Genomic DNA, 12,906 nt, shown 5'->3' on the forward strand with positions numbered 1-12,906 from the left:
CCGTACAGCGACAATGGACACAGAAGTGGTCCGCAGCAGAACGACGCAGAAGAGGACCGCCACGCCTTACATAATGCCGGTGCAGACGGCATCCCGACAACGACTGCCACCTGACTCGGATGTGGATCCTCGGCTACGCGGCCAAAGGGTAAATGTTTGGTAGACGTATTTCCCCGGACACAATATCCGTCTTCGTCCAATGGCTGTCGAGTGCGTGACGGTCCCTGTGGGTTTGCCACTATATTAATTGTCCACCGCCAGTATGGCAGACACGTCTTGCAATATTTGCCGAGATGCTCCTGGCGAGAGGCTGGTATCTGCCGGCCCTGCCGGCCAATGGGCCTGGAGAAACAGGAAACAGAAGCATATTTATATCCCCCAATATACGACGGCGTGCTCTCCTCTGCGCGCCGCGTCCGTGCCCAGACGACGCCTATTGCCTATTGCCTATTGCCTATGGCCTATTTGAATACACCGTTCCCATCTGCAGTCGTGTCGTCGCGACGGCCATCGCAGCATCCATCGTAGCATCCATCTGTTGCCATTGGCCTCGCCGTGCCTCGCAGCCTCACCTCACCATGCACCGTCCCGTCTTTGTCGGCCTCGCGCTCGCCGGCGCCGCCGTGGCCGTCGAGCCGTCGTGCACGACCGTCAAGTGCGTCTTCGACGACCCCACGGCCACGCCCGCCATCACGGCCTACCCGGCCACCCTCATCTTCTCGTCCCACGACACCGTGCTCACCTCGTCGTACGACTTTGCCGCGCCCGGCGGCGACGTCGCCTCGGCGGCCGACGGCGGCAACACCACCGACTACCAGAACATGGTGACCGTCGAGGCCCAGGCCACGTCGCCGGCCTCGTTCCCGGCCACCGTCGTCCAGGTCGCCGTCACGACGCACGAGCTGGTCCACGGCACCGCCCCGTCGCGCGTCACGGCCGCGCCGTCCGTCGAGACGCACTCGTCCACCTGGATCCTCCACGCGCCCCAGCCGACCGACCTGCCGCGCCACGACCAAGGCCTCTGCGGCAACTGCACCCAGCCCGCCACCTGGGCCCCGGCCGCGTCGTGCGTCGCGCAGAACCAGACCACCGGCTGCGTGCGCCAGTGTGCGCAGCGCGACGGCCTGTGGTACTGCTTCCGCCAGGACGACTGGTACGAGGAGAACGTCATGGGCCGCGTCTGCTGGTGGCTCAACCCGTTCTACGGCACCACCGAGTTCAAGATGCTGGGCACGCCGTGCGTGGACGGCGACCGGCACGTCGACTGCGCGGCATGCGAGACGTACGGTTAGGAGGCGGTGGGTTGCACGTGCTTGGTGGAGGATGGGGCCGTCATTCCGGCTATTGGCAGATAGGCACATAGGCAGACAGGCAGACAAGTAGTGCTGATGCTGCCAAAGGATCATTTGGAAAGTCTGACAGGCGGCGGCAGCAATGCTTAATCTGACGTCGTTCCGTTCTGCTGTCTGTGTTGTACACCCAATCTCATCCAGTCTCATCCAATCTCATCCAATCTCATCCAATCTCATCCAATCTCATCTAATCTCATCCAACCTCGTCCAACCTCATCCAACCTCATCAATATCCATCTTCAACCTCGTCTTGCCCTTGCTTTCGTGTCTGTGTCTGATTATGGCTAGTTCACATGCATCTGCCCGCCCTGGCATCGTATCGTCTCATTTCCGCTCCAGGCTGCCATATTTTGTCCCTGCATCTGAAATTAACCCGCGCAACTGTGCGCAAAACGCGTGCGACCAAACAAAACCGCAGACTACTATTGAGCACATAATATCCAGCCTCAAAAACACAAGTGCACTCGTGCCCGGTTCGCTGCCGGCCTCTTCCTCTGGCCTGCCGTTTATACGATTTACGAGGGCCTGGGATAGGAGGACTGAGATACGCGAGAACATCTTCCCAGCTCGTAAGACGGCGCAATTTCCTGGTCTATCAGGCTCGTCACAGCGACACGACTCTCGATTAGGACTGTGATTTGCGTTGTACCCCAACCGTGCCCGCGTTCGTTTCTCGAAAACGAGCCGACGGGAGCTTAAATCCAACTGCGGCTTACTGCGTCCGCCGGGAGAGGGGCAATCCAAAGTCCGTCACGCCGTCTTCGCCAGCATTCTCCAACACCTCCAACACTTCCAACGAACCAAGCAGATGCAAAGACTGCGTAGTAGATAAATCGCTGGGTTGGGCGAATCAGGTACCGCGCAACTGTGCGGCGTCGATGGAGAACTCTCCTGCCCGTTTCGGCTCCAAGACGCAAGACTCCAATATTTATTAACCTCCACGTCTCCGTCACACGACACCTCAAGAAACACCGCCTCTCCCCACATCCCATTTCCCATTTCCCATTTCCCACCTCTCACCTCACACCTCCCACTCCACACCTGACTCCCACCTCCCCCAACATGCCCTTTCCCTACAAGACCGTCCTCGTCACCGGCGCCACCTCGGGCATCGGCCAGGCCCTCGTCGACCGGCTTCTGTCCCACGGCGACAACATCTTTGTCATTGCCGCCGGCCGGCGCCAGGACCGCCTCGATGCCCTGCTGGCCGCCCACGGGCCGGACAAGATTGCCATTGAGAACGTCGACGTGGGCGACCTCGCCCAGCTGCCCGCCTGGGTCGCCAAGATCACGGCCGCCCACCCCACGCTCGACTGCGTCGTCCTCAACGCCGGCTTCCAGGAGTCCATCAACCTCGCCGACCCGGCGTCCGTCTCCCTGCAGCGCCTGACAGACGAAGTCACCGTCAACTACCTGTCGCCGGTGCACGCCTCCAACCTGTTCTTGCCTCACTTTATCGCGCTCGGCGCCCAGGGCCATGAGGGCCACGGCCGGCCCACCGCCATCGTCTTTGTCACCTCCGGCCTCGCCATCGTCCCCATCGCCCGCTGCCCCAACTACTGCGCCTCCAAGGCCGCCCTCCACAGCCTCGCCTGGACCCTGCGCTCGCAGCTGCAGGCCGACCCCGCCACCGCCCGCACCCGCGTCATCGAGATCGTCCCGCCCGCCGTCGAGACCGAGCTGCACACCCGCCAGGGCCTGCCCGCCATGGGCATGCCCCTCGGTCAGTTCATCGACGAGACCTGGGCCGGCCTGACCGCCGACGAGGACATTGACGAGGTCATGCCGCAGGTCCTGCGCAACGTGACCGGCCACGTCGAGGACGCCAAGCGCGAGAGCTACGCCAACTTCGCCGCCATGCTGGCCGCGCAGACGGCCAAGGCGAAGGAGGCCGCAGAGGCCAAGTAAGAAGAGAGTAGGAACAACAGCGGAACAATGTGCGTGCGACAGTTGTGAAAAGAAAAGAGTCGAAAACGAAAGAATAGCCGGGGGGGATTGGTCGCCAACGCTTTCATATGCTCTTCTTTGCTTTACTTGCGTTGCGTCCGCATTTTACTTTACATTCTCACGTCCCACACGGACATAATCTTTTTGAAGCACCATATCTTGAACGAGTGAATGGCTCTCCTTATGAGACGCCTACTATCTACGAAAAACAAGACAAACCGGAAAAAAAACATAAAGCAGAATGAAATTTAATTCCATGATCCATCTCAAATGAACGTCATCGCGACAATATTGCATCAGCGGCTGTACTACGAAGGGAAAGTTGAAGACTCATGAACAATCAGCCAGCATTGCACCGCATGTATGGCGATAGGCATGCCAACGACACGCAAAACATATAAAGTACCAGTGCAAACAGCAGCGCAGAAACGATCAAGACATTGTAAAGTAATTTGATTTGTTAAGATGCGAGTAAGTCGCAAAACATGTAAAGTTTAAAAAAGTAAAAAGATAGAGCGGTAAAAAGGCCACATGGAAAAAAAATAACAAAAGATGAATGAGACAATAATGCATCCCAAACAAGCAACCAGCAGCCCTATTGATAATGTCCCTTTCACAAGAGTACTCCTCCACACAAACCGTTATCCACGGACCCCTCTTTCTGGGCCCTGTCCAATTTGTATCCAAAGGGGGGAGAAGCTGCCAAAGTAAACAAGGCAAAAAGGCTGGGCAGGTTACGCCGTGCCCGAAGACCAAAAAACGTTCGAGGATCTACCTCGTTCCTGGTCGCGATCAAAGTCGACAAGAAAAAAGTTCCATGTTGGTTGTCATTTGGATGACAGGGAGAAGTGATCAAAATAAAAACTGTATGAGGTCGAATCAAAGGAAAATGGGGTTTGTCAGAAGCAAAAGGTAGAAGTGAATAAAAGCCTAAAAAGAAAAAGAAAAACACATGCGGTGCGTAATCGTAATGGGGCGTCAGATGGAAGAGTGAGGATAAAGAGAATAAAGGAACGTCGAGAAAGAAATCAGTAGTCGGCCACGACAGCACGACATCCGCTTCGCGCGGTAAATAAAAGCAGTTCGAACAACCTCGCAGCTGTCGCCTGCTTCAGCTACACAGTTGGCTTACACAGCAAACCGCCGCTTCTCGGCCGCGTTGGATAGAACAAGCATCGGCGCTCGCCGCTGCACATCCGTCGACGCCGGCTTGGCCACCGTCTTGAACATCGACGCAAAGCTGCCGGGGCCCGACTCCGTCGAAGAGGCAGTCGCGGCCGCATCCTTCAGCGACTCGGTGCTCTTGCGGCCCTTCTCCTTCTCGCGCGAGCCCGGGCGCTCCGAGCCAATGGCGCCCCAGCTGCCCGTCGACGTGCGCGAGCTCGGCAGCGAGCACTCCACGTCGTCGCCGTTGAGGCTGCCCGAACCGCTGCGGCCAGAAACGGACTCGTCGTCTGTCAGAGGCGTGGCCAGGTCTTCGTGTTCGTCGTTGTGCTCGGTCGTCTCCGAAATGGGGCTGATGCTGCCGGGGCTGCCACTGCCACTGCCACTGCCACCCGTGCCCTGGCGGCGCGTGAAACCGGCGCGCACCAGGTTGTGCACGGCCGACCGGCGCGTGCGCGTCGCAAAGTTCTTGCTGTCCTCGTGCTTGGACGTGGGCTTGCGGGCGAGCTCTTCAAAGTTGGGCGGGCCACGGGGTTGGCGCACGGGGTGCTCACCAGCACGACCCTGGCCCGGGCCGTACGTACCGCTGGCCTGGGACTGCGACGGCGCCTGCATCACGTTGGGCGGGAAGCTGGTCGCCTTGGGACCGGCAGACTTCGGTTCGATGGCAGACGAGGAAGCGTTGTTGGCGTCGGGCGTGGTGGAGGCAACCAGCGACGCCGACTTCTTGTGGCCGCGGCGGAAGGCGTTGGCACTCGGGGGCGGCAGCGGCGCGTGCTGGTCAGAGGCCGAAGACTCAAAGCGGCGGGGCGGCGACGGGTTACGGTGGCCGCCACCGTACATCGAGTGCGAGTGGCTACCATCCTCGCCGGGCGGCGGGGACACTTGGACACGCGGCGCTGAGATGGGCGAGGCTTGGCGGTGCTGCTGCTGGTTGTGGTACGGCTGATAGAGGTGCTGCTGGTACTGCGTCTGGTGGGTCTGGTTCTGGTTCTGGTTCTGGAGGTGCTGTTGCTGCTGCTGCTGCTGCTGGCTCTGCAGCTGCTGCTGCTGAAGCTGCTGCTGGAGAAGCTGAAGATGCTGCAGCTGCTGCAGGTTGGCATTGTACTGCTCCATGTAGTGGTTGTTGAGCTGTGTGTTGCCCTGGCCCACGTACAGCGTCTGCTGGCCCGTGACGGGGTCCACAACGGCGTAGACCTGTTGCTGCGGTTGCTGCTGCTGCTGCTGCTGGTACAGCATCTGCTGGTACGCAGCCTGCTGCAGAGCGGCCGCCTGCTGCTGGGCGGTGGCATTACCGCCGCTGCCGCCAGCCAAGTTCAGGTTCTGGAACTGCTGCTGCGCGGCCTGGACCGACATCAGCTGCTGCTGCAGGCGCTGCTTCTGGGCTGCCAGGTACATGTTGGTGGCGACCAGCTCGGCGTAGTCGGCGTCAGCGCTGGAGACATCATGCTCGTCGATCTGGATCTCGGGCGGAGCCAAAATCTCCTCGGCGGTGTAGTGCTGGTTGTTGTAGGTTTGCGACTGGGCAAAGCGCGGCAGCGACGTCTTAGGGCCGTTGTTGTAGGCACGATGATCCGAAGCGCCACCATACAGACCACTGGCCACACCGCTGCGAGCTTGCTGGCTGTTGTTGTTGACGGGCGCGGCAGTGGTCGGGGACTGGGGGAACGTGGCAGCCGTGGCCGACTTCGGCGCGGTCCGGAGACCGGCCAGCAGGTGCGAGCGGCTGGTGCGCGGGGTCACCAGGCCGTTGTCCTTGTCGGTACCGGGCTTGACGGCGTCAATGGAGAGCGGCTTGATGCTCTGGCCGCCACGGCGCGAGGCCAGGCCGGACATGGGCATGCCGAGGGCAGGGGCCCCAAAAGAGTTGTGAGACATCTGAGCAAGACTTCCAGAGTTCATTGCTGCTGTGGGAGTTTGTGATGTGTCTGTTTCTTTTTTTTTGGTGGGTTTTTTAAAGGGTATTTTCGGTTGTCTCGTTTCGTAGAAAACCGCAAAGGGGTAGTCGAAATTACAGTAAAAAACGGAAAAGGTGTATCGGAGAACTGGGTATCAGGCCGTATTATGCAATGTCGAGGGAAGAGTGTAACAGAAAGAAGTGTCCAAGTTGCAAGCAAGTGGATCGTTTATTTGGATTTGTGTTGAGTTGGCTTTGCATGCAGAGCACACGAAATTAGTTTCGAAGGAACGGATGTCCGAGCAGAAAGTATCGAACTCGAATGCTGAGAGAATGAACAAGATACGAAAGTAAGATGAAATGCCGAAATGCTGAAAAGCAAAGAGCTGATGGCGAGATGCTGAGAGCTAAGTTGGACTGATCTGAACAAAGTCTGGAGTCTGAAAAGAGTGACACGGAAGCCGCTGGCTGTATTCCGGATGAAATGATACTTTGAGTTGACTGAAAGGAGAGAAAGATACCAAGGTGGTGAACAAGTTGGTGTTTTTGAGGGTTTTTTGAGGGGTTTGACGAAAGATGCAAAGTCGACAATGGCCAGCAGGCACGGAGACACACAAAAATGGAAGTGCAGCAGCGTCAGCGCGCAAGAAAGGGGTTTCCGAAGGGTGTTTGTCCGACGAAGGAGATGTGGAAAGGATGGAAGATGGGTTGAAACGGAGGTTGAGATTATTATTCGAGTTGGATTGGAGTGCGTCGAAGAGATCGAGATTGAATATCGATGCGGCGAGGCAGCAAAAAAAAGCGAGTAAAACACAAGAATATTAAGGAAGAATAAGGAGTGGGTTTCGAAACTAAAGATTGGCGAAAGAGAACAGGAAGCAAGATGTGCAAGTTTTTTTGAGTTCCAAGTCGAAAGAGTCGAAAAGAAGAATCAAAGACGGAGGTCCTCCCAGGATCCGAGGCAGTGGCGAAGGGTGCGAGACGCGATGCAAAATGTTTGCAAAATATGCAAAAGTGAAAGGCGAAGAGAAGAGAATTGTTCAAGTCGAGTCTTGATTATCGAGGGCCGCGCGTCGGGCTGTCCCTTGGTTTCGATGCAAAAACACGTCGAGGTGCTTGGTGCTTCAGTATACAATGTTTGGATACGTGGTATTTTTTGCTTCGGATGGGAATTTGCAGGCGAAATGGGCACAACAGCGGATGCGAAAAATATTAAACCGGGCACAAAACGAGCCGCCACAACGATGAGGCGAAAAATCGAAGGGATTAGAGAAGGGCGAGCGGATGAAGAGATCGATGAATAAGAAATAGAGAAGGAAAAAACGAAGATGGAAAGGGGAAGGGGGATAGGGGAGAGGAAACTGGGGGAGAGGGAGAGGTTTGACGAAGGTCAAAGTTCGAGATCGAGAGAGGAGAGGAAGAAAGAAAGAAAGGGAACAAAGGAGACAGAGAGAGACAGGGCAGGAAAGAAAGGAAATGGTAGACGGAAGGAGCAAAGGGCCAGGCCAAGCACGCAGGTGTGGTGGTGTGTGGGTGCGTGGGTGTGGACGCTGTGGGCAAGTGGTGGGCAGCCTGTCTGCCTGTGCCAGAACAAGGGGCGAAGAAAAACGAGGAACGAAGAAGAGAGGAGAGAACAGGGGAAGGAGCGGAGGAGGATTGTGGGCTGTGATTGGTGGCAGGGGAATGGCGCGCTGGCAGGAAGTGGGGCGACTTTCCAGGACGTGGACCAGGCGGGCAGCAGCGAACGGGATCAATCTGTGACGGGCTGGGGCTGGCAATCACAGCAGACACGGCGGGCAGAGAGTCCGCGTTAATACTCCGTATTCCGTGCGCCATTCACGCCAGACAGCTAAGTCGGTCGCAGTCGGACAGGGGTGCCAACAAAGTGCGTGCATTTACGGAGGTAGGGGGAGCCTTTGCAGAGCATGAGGACCACCAAAGGGAGCCGTATTACTTCGTAGTCTGGACGTCGTATGTGCGACGCATTCAGGAGCAAGGGCAAAAGCGTGCGGCATTCCAGGACACGAGGCGAAGGGGGCGTTTTGTCGTTTTGGACGTGCTGGTGGTCCGACAAGCTCAGACGGCCGAATGCCAACCCAATTCAAGGCATTGGACGTCGCTTGAATGCAATACAGGCGTCACGTCGAGGCACTCTTCAACCACGAACGTGTGTGCGCATGGCGGAGTAAGGGAGCGTCAGAAACAGGGGGTTGCAACGGGGATTGGGGGGGGGGACTTTCAGGGGGTTCACCAAAGCCTTAGCGAAAGGGGGCGCTGTATCACTGAACACGCCAACACTCACAGCACGCACAGACTGCAAACGGAGCGATAGGCACAACCCAAAAGGAGACAGGCTCGACGGGACCTGGATGGAACAGCATAGGATCGCCCGCTATTGGCGCGTGGCAGTGAAAATCTGAAAAGGTGACATGCGACAGGCAATCGTCGAAAAAGACGATGGAGAACGGGTGAGGCAAGCTGGCAAGCTGATCGTTGAACGACGCGAGGATGCACGGGAAATGAACAGCCCCCAGAGTCCGCCGAAAAGGTAAAGAAGTCAACGAAAATGGACGCCAAAACGACGCCAGAGCAGTCGCTGGGCCAATAGCGGCGCACGAGACCTAGGAAAGGGGGACAAAAAGACAAACGGCGCTATCGAAACGGCGTGAGGGTGGCAGGAGGCAGGGATGCTACCTCAACGGAGCTAGTGGCCAAGTACTCTCAACATGAAACGGCACCAAAACGCGTCGGAAATTGGCGTGTGCGAGTCGTTGGTGGTACTTGGGGACACGTCGCTGCCAAGTACCTGTACAGCGCCCCCTGTCCCAAACCTAAAAATGGTCGACGAACGACACAACCAGCACCCGCCTGTGGGTAAGCGCCTAGAAGTGTGCTCATTTGCGCTGGCGCCAGCCAATCACGCGACGCAGCCAGCGGGCCACGGCCTATTCTGTGCAAAGTACAGGAATGCACGAGAGAACGAAAACAGCACACGAAAACACGTCTTGTGCAGCCAAGGTGCAGTTCGTGCAGCTCGTGCAGCTCTTGCAGCTCTTTGTCTGCACAGTCCTATCCACTGAGAGTGCATTGAATCCCTGTCTTGCCCGGTGCGTTGGCGCCGGATAATGCGCTCGTCATCGCCTCGCGATGGTGAGGATTTGTGATGGCAGTCTCGGCGGGGAGGAGCAGACTGGAGGAAGCTCTTGGGACGAGGTGAGCAAGGCAAGGTAAGGTGAGCATTCATCTCTCTACCGGAAGGACGAGGAACAATTGCTAAGTGGATGCAAGTTTCACTACAATACGAGACACACGTGACGCCAACAGTGACGAATTATGAAGTCTTTCGGTTTTCTTTGGTTTTCTTTTTTGTTTTCTTTTTTAGGTTTTTTTTCTTTTCTTTTTTTTCTTTTTTCTTTCGAACCTGTCGATCCCTCTCCCTCCATTCTTCCTGCGTTTTTCTGCGCTTGCCCAGCACGTCTGCCCCAGATTAGGCACCGCCAAGACACACCCGCCAAAAGTACGAATGCTTGTCCGCAAAGTCCCGCTGCGTCTCTGTCCATGTCTCTGTCTGCTGTCTCTGTCTGCTGTCTCTGTCTGCTGTCTCTGTCTGCTGTCTCTGTCTGCTGTCTCTGTCTGCTGTCTCTGTCTGCTGTCTCTGTCTGCTGTCTCTGTCTGCTGTCTCTGTCTGCTGTCTCTGTCTGCTGTCTCTGTCTGCTGTCTCTGTCTGCTGTCTCTGTCTGCTGTCTCTGTCTGCTGTCTCTGTCTGCTGTCTCTGTCTGCTGTCTCTGTCTGCTGTCTCTGTCTGCTGTCTCTGTCTGCTGTCTGCTCCCCGGCCCGCGTACGGAGTACATTCCATATCGTCCTGCGACAGACCAACTTTGACCTCGGCCTAACCACAAACGACTAAACGATATGACTACCGAAATGTGCAATCCATACCGTGTCTTAAGCTTTCTTGGGGTTTCAGTTGATGTAGAAAAATTCAGACCTCTTGAGGATCAGAGAAGGAGACGTATGGCAGCTCAACGGAAGAGCTTGCAGTGGAACAGAAGCGACGTCGTTGCCGGAACCAGAATGTATCGTAATCTTTGGGGTTCGTAGCTGAAAACAACCTGCGGACTGGTGTAGCGACAACGTTCAACGTCAGGCAAACAAACAGTGAAACATTGGTACAAGCAGGACCCATGCAGACCCGGACATAGAAGCTACCCAAGTACTCTTTTCTTGCCATGCATGTCGTAACCATGCCTATGTTCATGGCGAAGTCTTTCGCTACGCAAACCCTTGTGGCCGGAGGCTTACACAAACGTGATGACATGTTTGAACGTCGTGAGTGTCGTGAATGTCGTAGTGTCGTTTACATTAACTTTGAGAACGTCCATACGAGACAACGCCAACAAATACCATTTTCTAAGGGCATACCAAACGTTGTAATCTTTAAATAAGAGAATTTCGAAAAATTTAATTCGCGTCTTTTTTTTTTAAAAAAAAAAGAGAGAAGAATGGTAAATATATAAAAGGTCTTCATTCAATTTCCATTTTCTTTAACTAAATTTCTTATTTATATTTATATTTATTTATTTTTATTTTTAAAATACAATTTAAGAAAATCTCATCATAATAAAGAAACAATACCACTTTTTCACATTATCCACAATCGCATATGGTGTCGTATCTCAATGTGTCGTCTTTTCGTCAATCTTGACAATACACAAACGAAGCCAACGTCTGACGTTTATAACTACGATCATCCAGTGTATCATGCAAACGCAGTCGAACTAACATCGCACGCGTCCTCTCCACATCCACCATCGCCCCATGCATACACCCTACGTCCGATTGTTCGACTTGCGCCCGCCGGCCAGCTCGACATCGTCGCTTGCCCGCGTGGCCACCGGCTGCATCCCGCGCTGGCCGTGCTGCAGGGCCGCCGGGTAGCCCGCGGCAAAGACGGCCATGACAGCCAGCATGGGCGCGCCGTCCAGCACGTAAATGACCCACTCATGCGCCAGCAGATAGCTGTCCTGGCCGGCTGCGTACTCGGCGGCGCGGACGACGTTGCGCAGCATGACGAGCAGCGAGGTGGCGTAGAGCATGGCCAGGATGTTGCGGGCCGCGGGGCTGCTGCTGGCGCCCTGCCGGCGTTTGCGGCTGCGGCTGCGGACGTCAAACACAAGGGCGGACAGGACAAAGACGGCAAAGGAGACGAGCTGGAAGACGAGACCGCCGACAATGACGGTCTGGCCGGTCTTGGAGGACGAGGCCGAGCGGGCCTGCACGAGAATGCCGGCGCCGCCGGCCTGGATGAAGAAGCTGACCACGTCGGCCGCCACGAAGACGCGGGTGGTCCAGCGCGGCGGCAGCAGCGACAGGGACGAGGCGGCGACGACGGCGTGGACCGAGTGGTGCGCGTGGGCGGCGTCGTTGACGGTGGTCAGGGTGTACAGGACGACGCGGCCCAGGACCATGTAGAGCGTGGCGGCAAAGAAGACGGGGGCCAGCAGCAAAAAGACAGACTGCAGGACGTAGGGGATGAGCTCGCCGGTGTGGTCGTAGGCCAGGACGCGGCCGAGGTAGCCGATGGTCTCGACTGGGGACAGGTCAGTAGTCACGAACCCTGGCACCTGTCCAGCTGCCTCCGCCTGCACGACTTACAGACACCGCCAGTAACAAAGGGGATGCAGAACCACATGCGGTGGCGGACCATGCGGATGCCATGAAGAGCCGTCATCAAGGCAAACAAGACGACAAAGACAATGGCTGCCGGGCGGTTGGGGATGTAGTGCCACAGGGGGTAGCCGTTGTGAGTTTCGATGGAAGGCATCTTGGGTGGGCTTTGTGGAAGCGTGCTGGCGATGCGATGGTGATGCTCGAATGGCGATGGAGGTCACAAAGCACGGCCGGAGATGGTGTCTCTCGCATGTCTAGCACGGCATCGAAGGCCATTTTAACAAGAGGACGAAGATGGTTGTTCTTATAGGAAGAGAAGAAGATACGATGGATGGCCACTGTCAATAAGAGCGTACGAATGGTGTTAGTCGATTGGACGAACCCGAGAAAGGTCGTGTAGCCCTGGCAAGCCGAGAAAAATCCACTAGAGCACCCAACCCGAGCACAATCCGAGAACATCCCCACTGTAACCCGAGCGCCTCCACAGATACCTGCTTGCCGCGAAACGAGATGGCGTACAGGCAGGATTCTATTTGTGATTTCCCTTCTCATTCCCCCCTTTTACTTTATTTCTTTTTGTTCTCATCTATTGCTGGTGCCTAGCCCAGTTCAGTTTAATGGGGTCTCTACATCTGCCGTTGCGCGCGTTGTACCTGGTTGGTCTCAACGGGCGGAGTTGTCTCCCCTGGCGACTCCATACCTTTGCAGCCCACGGCCTTTGCAGCCAGCCTGTTTCGTGCCCCTCGGCACTCCGTCTGCCACGTATCTTCTCATTGCCGGCAGGCTGGCCTATCACAATCACGAGAATGACGTTGCCTGGCCTCTCCGCGTCCACGCAAGCTCCTCACTGCACCCGTCACCCACTCGCTCTTCGTC

General features: G+C 56.3%; 4 protein-coding genes across 4 annotated transcripts; 2 read left to right on the plus strand and 2 right to left on the minus strand.

Annotated features, from left to right (window-relative positions):
- Positions 1–578: 578 nt before the first annotated feature.
- On the plus strand, positions 579–1,292 carry SPBR_02005 (uncharacterized protein; the record flags this gene model as incomplete). The annotated part of the gene is made up of 1 exon (XM_040760314.1): positions 579–1,292. One exon carries the CDS (start codon positions 579–581, stop codon positions 1,290–1,292), a length of 714 nt encoding a protein of 237 aa, XP_040619177.1.
- A 1,122-nt stretch (positions 1,293–2,414) lies between these two features.
- Positions 2,415–3,260, plus strand: SPBR_01970 (NADP(+)-dependent dehydrogenase; the record flags this gene model as incomplete). The annotated part of the gene is made up of 1 exon (XM_040760279.1): positions 2,415–3,260. One exon carries the CDS (start codon positions 2,415–2,417, stop codon positions 3,258–3,260), a length of 846 nt encoding a protein of 281 aa, XP_040619178.1.
- Positions 3,261–4,427: 1,167 nt separating this feature from the next.
- Positions 4,428–6,365, minus strand: SPBR_01491 (uncharacterized protein; the record flags this gene model as incomplete). The annotated part of the gene is made up of 1 exon (XM_040759801.1): positions 4,428–6,365. The coding sequence occupies one exon, from the start codon at positions 6,363–6,365 to the stop codon at positions 4,428–4,430; it is 1,938 nt and encodes a 645-aa protein (XP_040619179.1).
- Positions 6,366–11,189: 4,824 nt separating this feature from the next.
- On the minus strand, positions 11,190–12,184 carry SPBR_09086 (RTA1 like protein; the record flags this gene model as incomplete). Its single annotated transcript, XM_040767212.1, has 2 exons — positions 11,190–11,950; positions 12,016–12,184. The coding sequence occupies 2 exons, from the start codon at positions 12,182–12,184 to the stop codon at positions 11,190–11,192; spliced, it is 930 nt and encodes a 309-aa protein (XP_040619180.1).
- Between the last annotated feature and the right edge of the window lie 722 nt (positions 12,185–12,906).

This window comes from Sporothrix brasiliensis, assembly GCF_000820605.1.
Source record: "Sporothrix brasiliensis 5110 chromosome Unknown Cont18, whole genome shotgun sequence".
Classification (NCBI taxonomy): domain Eukaryota; kingdom Fungi; phylum Ascomycota; class Sordariomycetes; order Ophiostomatales; family Ophiostomataceae; genus Sporothrix; species Sporothrix brasiliensis.